The 10,323-nt window shown below is 44.3% G+C and overlaps 1 protein-coding gene across 8 annotated transcripts in view; it reads right to left on the reverse strand.

Moving 5' to 3' along the window:
* The window catches only part of ATP13A3 (ATPase 13A3), a 213,599-nt gene that overhangs the window by 142,040 nt on the left and 61,236 nt on the right, over positions 1-10,323 (reverse strand). For all 8 annotated transcript variants that reach the window (XM_078772426.1, XM_068105924.2, XM_068105923.2 and 5 more), the window contains exons 12-16: positions 4,778-4,935; positions 3,350-3,538; positions 2,850-2,911; positions 2,554-2,692; positions 1,917-2,030 (exon numbers count right to left, since the gene is read on the reverse strand). In XM_078772426.1, coding sequence (XP_078628552.1) covers positions 1,917-2,030; positions 2,554-2,692; positions 2,850-2,911; positions 3,350-3,538; positions 4,778-4,935 — 662 coding nt within the window. The remainder of the gene's footprint in view (positions 1-1,916; positions 2,031-2,553; positions 2,693-2,849; positions 2,912-3,349; positions 3,539-4,777; positions 4,936-10,323) is intronic.

The following is a 10,323-nucleotide window of genomic DNA, read 5'->3' on the forward strand; positions in this document are numbered from 1 at the left end:
AAAAAAACCTTGCATTCAAGGTTCTCCTGCTCATCGATAATGCGACTGGCCACCCAGGGGACCTGAAGGTGACTCACCCGAACACCGAGGTGGTCAAGTTCCTGGGTGAGGTGCTGTGGGAACATCAATTCCTGGGTGAGATGCTGTGGGACCATGCGGGTAATTAATGACAGGCTGTAAGACGCCGACCCGGTTATGGAGCGTTACCTCAAGTTTGAGAGGGTTGGATGACATGATGCCCCCATATACAAGGCGCTACATCAAAACCTGCCAGGCAGCACTCAATCATGCATTTTTTTTCACCTTTTACCTCCACCCAAAGAGCATCAGCACCCTCTTCTACCTCTCTTTCCTCTCCCTCAATGCAGGACTCATCAGCACCCTCATCTGCATCATCTTCAGAGTTCGAGTTCACTAGATATGAATTCATCATCATTTGAAAAGTTGCGTGTTTATGTAAATAAATTTTGAAACGGTACCTGCCGTTTTCTTAGTTTTATGGTGCATAAATAATTTACAGGATTTCTGTAAATGATGTTAACTTCACAACATCCCATATTAAACTTTATTTAAATTGTAAACCTCAAAACATAGTTCCCTTACCTAAAGTAAGAACCTGTAAGCCATTAACTGGTTTCCCGACAACATGGATCATCAGCTGGGCACCGTTCTTCCTCGAAGTTTCGATGCTTTAAGCTCAGGACCTCTCCAAACGGCAGATCCACAACCTCGATCATGGATCCACATCAATAGATGGTACATCAGTAGATCCACAAACTCAGTTGTGTCCAGGCAGTCAGTCAACTCATCAATGCAACATCACTTATTCCAACTATACTCGCTGGAGGATTTCATGTATTATCATATAATTACACTCGCTGGAGTATTGATCTTAATTCTGCTGATGTTAAGTAATGTACAGATATTTGATTTGTTAAGATATAACTATTAATTTACAATCTGTTGTGGTGTGTCTATAATTGGACATTTACGTACATAGTTATGTACTCTCTGTGCCTTCTGAGAATATCGTACACACACACCCTTTTTAAGGTTTTTCTGACTAAACAGTTGCATAGGTTCCGCCTATTAGGCATGAGCTTCCCCCTACTATGACTTCTCTACTACTACTTCTATGGCTTCCATATGATTGTACTGCAGCCAATACCAGCAAAATAATTTAATTTTCAATTTTATAGACCAGTGAAACTCAGAGAGGGAACATCCACAGACAGGTGTTTTGAGTTTGGTTGCCCTCGTTATGAGTGGAGCAGAAGCTCCTCCTCTGAGTGAACTTGTCAAACCCTACAATACATCAAGGTGAGATCAGACCCCATTATTGCAGTGGGTACCAGGAAGCAAGTTCCACACCAGCTATTACTGCATGGATTCTGAACAAACAGGAAATGCCTGCCACATATTAACCTTTCTGGGGTACACAAAAATAGTTCTGGAAGCAGCCAGGAACAATTTAAATTTTAAAAAGACCCATGTCAAAACGGTTGCAGAGGCTCCGCCTATTATGCATGAGTTTAGCACAGCTACAGTAGCAAATATGTCACCTATTATAACATATCATTATTTAATTAAAGTGATTCAGTCTATTTACTTCGTTTTCAAACACCGAATCTGATTCTGTAACTGGTCCCAAAAATAAATGATGGAAGACTTAAAATTTTAGCTCAAATTCATAAAGTTTGTCGGAAGAGGGGGAATTGAAAAGTGGTTGAATCGAGGAGAGAATGATCAGAAGGAAGACTGACAAGCAAAATTGTAGATATTTTAAATTTGAAATGCGACAAGTAAATGTAGAAAGCAGTTAACAGCAGGAAAATCAATGTGCACGTTGAAAAGATTGAGAGTGAGGATATTAATTATAACGTGTAGATTCATATAGATTCTCTCTCAAAACATACAAGGTCAATGTCGGTGTCTTCAGTACTAATGGCTCCGGCACATGGGGGCTTCACCACAGTGGGCATAATGGAATCATATTTAGTCCGATCATCAACTGTCGGTTCCTCGAGTATCTGAAGATACAAAAAAGGGACCAAGTAAGTTAAAGAGCCGCAGTGCCAAAGAAAATGCCATCAGAACAGAACATAAATTTCTAAATTATTCAGATTACCTTCAGCTTGAGAACAACAACAACAACAACAACAACATGCATTTTAAGGCCATTTTCCCTGCTAGAGCAGGGGTTAGCCTTGCGGTCCCCATGACAATCTTCTCCATTTTGCCCTATTTTCTGCATCTCTCCTTGTTAACCCCCTTGCCCGCATTTCTTCTTCCACCATCTTTAGCCAAGTCTTTCTCGGTCTTCCCCGTCCTCTACTTCCTTTTACATTCATTTCCGTCGCTCTTCTCAACCAGTCACTTTCATCCTTCCTCAACACATGACCAAACCATCTCAACCTGTTCCTCTTCACAGCATCAATCACAATCACATCAATCACTTCACATCATCAATTACCTTCAGCTTGAGAAACTGAACCATATTCTAAAATAGATTCAAAACATCATAAACTGTGTGATTCTTGTGTTGTGACTGACCCAGCCGGTGGCTTCAAACATTTTTAGGTCTAACGGATCACCAGAAAGCTCGCCACCGAGCCGTGTAAGAGAATGACACGTCGCCATTGCAACCACCATGTCCCCAGTCCCAGAAATCTGCTGCACTGGAGCCAGGAACCTACATAGCAAGACACTGATCTGTCACAGCAATACTTCATGTAATATACTACATAAATGGTTGTTGAGATGCCAACAATAAAACAATAGTTGCAAGCTTTACAACATTACACAAGTGTACTAACAACGGAAGCAACACAGATGCATCAGGCACTTACTTTTTATCTTGAATAGGAACCACTCCCCAGAGATCCAGCCCATCTTCAGTGAGTGTGCCAGTCTGGATAAGGCAAAGGTATAAGAAAACAAAGAACAGTGATCTAAAATGACATTTCCAACTGCTGACACACATGGTGATTTTCTTTTTTTTTTATTCTAAAAGTTTACTGTACAAGCAAAAGACCCAGCATGAACAAGTAAACGAAAAAACATGTTTTACGGCTACACACTTTTTTTTTCTTTTTTCTTTTAAGTTTTAAACCTTTTTTTTTTTTTTTTAAATTAAATTTTGATAGATGAAGATGTACCAGAAAATGTACCAGAAAAGCGGACCGTGGGCCAAATTTCAGCTCGCTAGGACATATGGAACCGAGAAAACGAACAGCTCAAATATTTGAAACGGGACAAACAAACAAAGATCAGATGAAGTTAAATAAAAGTGTGTAATAAACTAATAATACAAAGGAATGCAAATGAATGAAGAAGATTGTAGCACCACCTTATCAAAGGCCACCAGGTTGATCTGGCCACAGATATTGATGCGATTGGGGCTTGTAGAGAAGATGCCTTGCCGTTTGAGGCGCCGTTGTGCATACACAATACCAGCTGTGAGAGCAGCGGGCAGCGCAGGAGGGACCGTGATTGTCACAATATCCAGTGTCTCCACCACAATCTTTTCAGTCTTTTCCTGCAGTGTACAATTACAGTTGAATGAGCAACCTGAAGACAATACAAGCTTCGTAAAATTGCACATTTGTACTTTGTTCCTCAAAAAGTTTTCTTTTTCTACATAGTGGCTCCTTGTCATTATGGGCTGCTTAATCATGCAGGGTGGTGAAAACCGCAGAGGTGGGGATCCGTCAGCTGTTGGTGCCTTTTTGCTACTGCGGACCATACTGTTGTGAGCCAGAACGAGGGTCATGCTTCAGTGTTCAGGGCTCATGCTAGGTGCCAGAGGGGGGAACGCCCCACACTCATGCTCTTGGATGCACAGTGTCGAGGTTGTGTGCAAGGGAATGTGAGGTGCATAGTTCATGCCTCAGGCAGCTAAGCCCCTTTGATCCGAGTCATGTTTGAGGACCTCTACGATTGTGAGAGCCATGTTACGATGCTCGTGGCGGTCAGGAATCTCCCTGCCGGGAAACTAATGTGCTGTGTGAGTGGGGGCGCTGCTGTGCATGAACAGCGTGCTTTCCATGGGCACATGGAGGGCAGGGGATCGTCACGTGCACCCTAAAGGTGGGGGTCAGAAGTGCTCTTGCTAGTGCCTTGGGAGGAAGTCTTAATGTCTACTCAAACCATCTTTGGGGTGGTCACTGGTCGTGGTCACATCATTGGACACATGCTCAAGACACCATAGCACAACTGCTGGGCAGAGCCCTACTGCTGACCCCACATGCATGGTGTTCCATGGGCCTTGTGGAGCACCTTTTCAGTGATGATGGCTGCCGGCACTTCGGAGAGCCATCCGTGATTGTCACAATGCTCCACGGGGGCGGAGTTGACCAAGTCACTGCTCGGAGAATGGGTAGTCTCTGTGGCCCCAGGGTAATAGATGGGAGAGCTTTGGGAAGAGGATGGAGCGAACTAGCTACCCTTTAGGGTGATTTGAAGAGGCCCAGCAAACAGCAATATTGGCCCATTAGGAGTGTTACTGCTTTGTAGTAATTTCTGCCCGTTATTTTTATCGCTTTGTGTTCAGTTTACTTTGCTTCTCTTATTCTGAATTTCTGTAATTCTGCAATTGCACGCAATTTAGCAATAATGGCGACCAAGTGCAATTTCAAATAAAGCATTACATCATTCAAAGTCATATGTTATAAGGTGAGATGTGACATGGGACGACGAGGGAAACAGTCATCAACATCCCATGCTTTTTCTTTTTCTTTTTTCGAGTGAAATTTTTTTTTCCACTTCAGTGACTTACTCCAGCCATGATACTCAAGACAATAGTGTACACCATTCCGGCTGAAGCCAAGGCTGCCAAGCACATCAGGAAGCAGACCGCATCACGATACAGCTGGATATCAATGGGCTTTGGAAAGAGGATAGAGCGAACTAGTTGTCCCTTAGTTGTAGAAAACCCTGAAATGATGAAAGGGTTAGGGAAGAAGGTGGGGGAGTTGGGTGGGGGCCAGATAATCAGGTATGCCTCGCAAAGGCTGCCCACAGAGCTAAGTATTTAAGTTAACCAACTCGAATCAAAAATCACAAAATCAATTCTCTCATTAGCAGCACTTACAGTACATGAAATAAGTTAAAAACTAGGATGGCACTCTTCGACGTCGTGACGTCGACTGATATTCCTCCGCCAACATTATTACATCATTATACATACTTGTGCCAAGTTTAACTTGGATCCCTTTAGCAGTTCTTAAATTATCACGGTAATGAAATAATTTTTTATTTAACATGACCTGACCTTTTACCTCTTGACCCTAAAACCCCAGTTCATGTTTACATCACGACAGATACTTGTACCATGTTTGATTGAAATCCCTTCAGCTGTTCTCGTGCTATCACATTTGTACCTGACATGACCTCTGACCTTTGACCTCGGGACCCAAAAATGTAATCAGTGCATCTTTACATCATTATACATACCTGTACCAAGTTTTACTTCGATCCCTTCTCCGTTCTTAAGTTATCGTGGTAACTAATTAGAACTTAACATTATCTCCGACCTTTGACCTCTTTACCCCAAAATCTAACCAGTTTATCTTTGCATCATAATATATAATTAGCAAGCAGGGACCCATGGAAATTCCAAGGAATGTAAAGTGTGACTTCAAGCCCTCAACTCCTCCCCCCTACCCCCCGAACAAACCCCAATCCTAAACATCCATCTCCCAAAACCAAGTCCTCATCTTTCCCCTCTCAACCCTAAGGTGTCAATCCTCTCCCCACTGCAAGCCTTCAAAACCCCCATCCCCATCATGGTCGCTTGTTCAACTCATAATCCCATGAGATATGTGGAAAAGATATGCGACAATAAATGACCAAAACCAGTTAACCTCTTCCTGATGCACGTATGAACATCCTTAAAAGGAAATAATGACCTCAGACAAAGGCCTTTTAGAAGGACATGGGCTTACGCCTGCTTGAGAGAATGCCAATCCCCTCCCCACTTCAAGACTTAGATCCCTTCAGCTTTTCTCAAGTTATCGCGGTAACGAAAACATATCACGGACTGACGGATCACATGGACAGCCGGACAGACAACCTGAAAACAAAATGCCTCCGGCGACTTCGGCGGCAGAGGCATAAAGAAACACAAAGCAGAGTCAGATAAACTTGGAGAATTGATAGGACTCTAAACCATTAATGTAATGTAACAATGCAGGTATCATGGTAATGACTGCGATTAGCTATAGAAACTTTCACAATGTCATTGGATCGACTACATTAGAGGTATTCTGACAGTTGTTAGTTGCATGTGCTTAATGTATCCATCGTCACTTTCACCATCGGAATTCAAAGAAATGGGTTGTTTACCACCAGTTCAGGAATGGTTGAGTGTGAGATATCTGCATTTATCTAAAATAAGAACTAGAAATATTTAAGCTGTAAAATCAAACAAGCGAGTGAAAATAACTCGCTCTGTTATAAGTGATAAGCCTCTGTTAACACAGGGCCATCTGCAGCGGGATATTTTATCCTGCCAATGGCCGAAAGGTTTATAGCTAAACTGCGTTCAATTAAATTGATCTACAACTTTACCATTCCCCAACGTCACCCAACAACAACAACAACATGCATTTTAAGGCCATTTTCCCTGCTAGAGCGGGGGTTAGCCTTGCGGTCCCCATGACAATCTTCTCCATTTTGCCCTATTTTCTGCATCTCTCCTTGTTAACCCCCTTGCCCGCATTTCTTCTTCAACCATCTTTAGCCAAGTCTTTCTCGGTCTTCCCCGTCCTCTACTTCCTTCTACATTAACTTCCATCACTCTTCTCAACCAGTCACTTTCATCCTTCCTCAACACATGACTAAACCATCTCAACCTGTTCCTCTTCACAGCATCAATCACAGGCAATATTCCCATCATCTTTCGCAATTCATCATTTGTCTTCCTCTCTCTCAACGATACTCCACACATCCATCGAACCATTCGCATTTCCACCCTTTCCAGCCTTCGTTGCTGCTCTACGTTCATTACCCATGTCTCGCTCCCATAAATCATAACACTTCTCACACATGCAGCATACACCTTTCCCTTCAGCTTCAGCGACACTCTCCTCCTCATCAGCACGCCACTCAGTTCCCGAAACTTCTTCCATGCACATCTCACTCGAGCAACCGTTGCCGAGTCTGATCCACCTTCTCCATTCAGCATGTCTCCGAGGCAGCAAAATGTTTTCACACCTTCCAGCTTCACGCCGTCTCCAAGATCCAACTAAACATTTCCTCCATTTGCAGCTCCCTCTGTGCACACCTTACATTTGAATGTAGCTGCCACACTGGTAAATGACCCTCTCAGACCACTACATTTTTGATGAACCCACTCAGCGCACATTGTACATTGAATGGAGTTCACTCCGACACCCTTCCTGCACACAGCACACGGCACACGGCCACTTCCCAGTTCTTTCCACCTCACCACATGCTTTACCACTTGCCATCACCTTCGTCTTTCCGATATTCACCTTCAGACCTTTTGTCTCCATACATTCCTTCCACTTGTTCATCTTTTCCTTCAGTCCATCCATACTTTCCGCAATCAACACCAGATCATCTGCATACAACTCCCACGGTAAACCCACCTTTACGTTCTGAGCCAGCAACTCCAACACAGCTACAAATAGTAGTGGACTTAGTACCGCCCCCTGATGCACTCCCACCTTCACCTCAAACTCACCACTGTTCCCGTCCTTCGTCCTTACAGCTGTGCGCGCTCTTTTGTACATTGCCATCACTACTCTGATCAACCATTCCTCCACTCCTAACTTCCTCAATGCCCATGTCAATACTTTGCATGGAACCCTATCGAATGCTTTCTCCAGATCAACAAACCCAAAAAACAACTTCTTCCTCTTATCCATGTACTTCTCCTGCAACTGCCTCACAATGAAAAGCGCATCTGTCGTTCCTCTTCCTGGCATAAATCCAAACTGCATTTCGTTGATCTTCACTTTCTTCCTTATCCTCCTCTCCAACACCCTTTCCAATACCTTCATTCCATGCTCCAATAACTTTATCGCTCGGTACGAGCCACACTCCAGAGGGTCACCTTTCCCCTTGTATAGAGGGACGAGGGTACTCAGTTCCCAAGCCACTGGAATGCGGCCTTCTTTCACCACCAGATTACAGATCTCTGTCATTCTCTTCACACCCCAACTTCCTGCTGCCTTCAACATATCTCCCACAACTCCCGTCGGCCCTCCCGCTTTTCCACTCTTCATTGCTTTTGTCGCTTCCTCAACTTCCTTCTCAGTTATCTTCTCTGCCAGTCCTAAAACTGGGTTACTCTCTATGTTGCCATCCCATTCATTCTCTGTATTCAACAGCATTTCCATATATCTTTTCCATCTTCCTTTAATTCCATCTGGGTCGACAACGATTTGTCCCACTTCATCCTTCAAGCAACTCACCCCCATCACATCACACCTCTCTTTCGCTATGTGCGTTGCAATCCTGAATACTGCTATCTGACCCTCTTCCGAATCCAAGCGTTCTCCGAACATTTTCCTACATGCCTCCTGCGCCTTTGCTACCTCTTTCTTTGCAGCGTTCCTGGCTGCCTTATAACCTTCATGCTCTGCTGTTTCTGCTCCCGTACCCTTCGCCTTCTGCCACTCCTTGAACTTCTTCCTCTTCTCATCAATCCTCTTTCCAACTTCAACATCCCACCACCATGTTTCCGAGTGCCTCGGTGGTCCTTTTGTCCATCCACATACCTCACCAACGGCTCCCAACAGACTAGCTTTCATTGACATCCAACCACTTTCAAGCTCAACCACGTCATCCTCTACCCTACTCAGCCTCTCTTTTAATGCCTCCCTTACTATCACCTCTTTCAACCTCCACACCTTCATTCTCGGTTGGTACTTCACCCGCCGAGCTCTCCTCGCACCTTTCACCCTTATGTCGCAGACAACCAAGTGGTGCTGTGAAACAGCCTCCTCCCCCGGGATCACCTTTGTGTCCCGGAGGTGCCCCCTATCTCGCCTACGCACCATCAGGTAGTCAACGGTTGTCGTTGACCCACCTGACGTGTATGTAACAAGCTTATTATCCTCTTTCTGGAACTGAGTATTACAAATCAACAAATCAGCTCCATCAGCAAACTCCAAAATCCTTTCACCTTCTCCATTTCTCACACCATATCCGTAACCCCCATGAACTCCCTCAAAACCATCCATACTCCTTCCCACATGTCCATTCAGGTCTCCTCCCACCACAACAACTTCCTCATCTTTCACGTTTTCCATCAGCTTCTCTATCGCACACCAGAACTTGTCCTTCTCTTCATCGCTTCGACCAACCTGCGGAGCATATCCCGAGATGACATTCACCAAGAGCTTTCCAATCATCATTTTCACCATCATCAACCTATCACTCACTCTAGTCACACTCACCACACTGTCTACAAACTCCTCAGAAAACAGGACACCAACACCCAAATGAACCAAATTTGGTTTGCATCCGCCGACCCAGCCCTTGTGAACTCCCTGTACTTTTCCGAGCTTCTGCACAGCAGGTCCTCTGACCTGCCATCCGTACTCTGGGACTGCCTTTGCCTGTGGCGGGTACTGTGATTGGCTTTCCGCTGCTTGTAGGATGTGCCATCCCCCAGGCCTCACCGCCCCATGGGGTGGCCCCAATAACAAAAAGTCTTTATCCCCTCTTCGGGGCCCGACAGCACATCTCGTCAAAAGGGTTGTGGCACGCCGGCGAAGTAGTTTGTTAAATGTCCGTTTAAAGCATGAGGCGCTTTCCTGGTACCTTTTTGTGGCCGCAAGGCCTCACCTGACGACACCCGCCAAGAGCTTTTTTTTAGGCATACAATCTTCTAGCAATACTGTATATAAATTACATATGTACGCTGCCTCCTCAGCATAACGTGTAACAAGACAACTTACTCTGCCAGATCCCTGAGACATGGTAACATAACCTACTCAAAACACACGGACCATACTATTCTTACAACAATCTAGTTATGGATCCCACCCACTTCCATGCAACAAATTCATGATAATAAGCTAATCGCCTCATACCTCTCCCCCTATCTTGCAAAGCCCCATCTTTTGTCAAGGCTGCTCAACTTCATCAGAATGCATCAGGATTTATGACATCAAAATGCATCAGGATATTTCTTTTTGACGGCATAATTTTAGAGAGCAGTGTTGGTCTGGCCATGATGATTTTTTAAGCATAAATAATTACGAGATAAAAGATCAAGACAACGAAATTCAAACACAAGCACGTGACTATATTCTGCAGCGCCAAAGGGGAGGTTCTTCTCCACCCGTT

The sequence above is a fragment of the Myxine glutinosa genome, chromosome 2, assembly GCF_964187855.1.
Source record: "Myxine glutinosa chromosome 2, kmMyxGlut1.1, whole genome shotgun sequence".
Lineage (NCBI taxonomy): Eukaryota > Metazoa > Chordata > Myxini > Myxiniformes > Myxinidae > Myxine > Myxine glutinosa.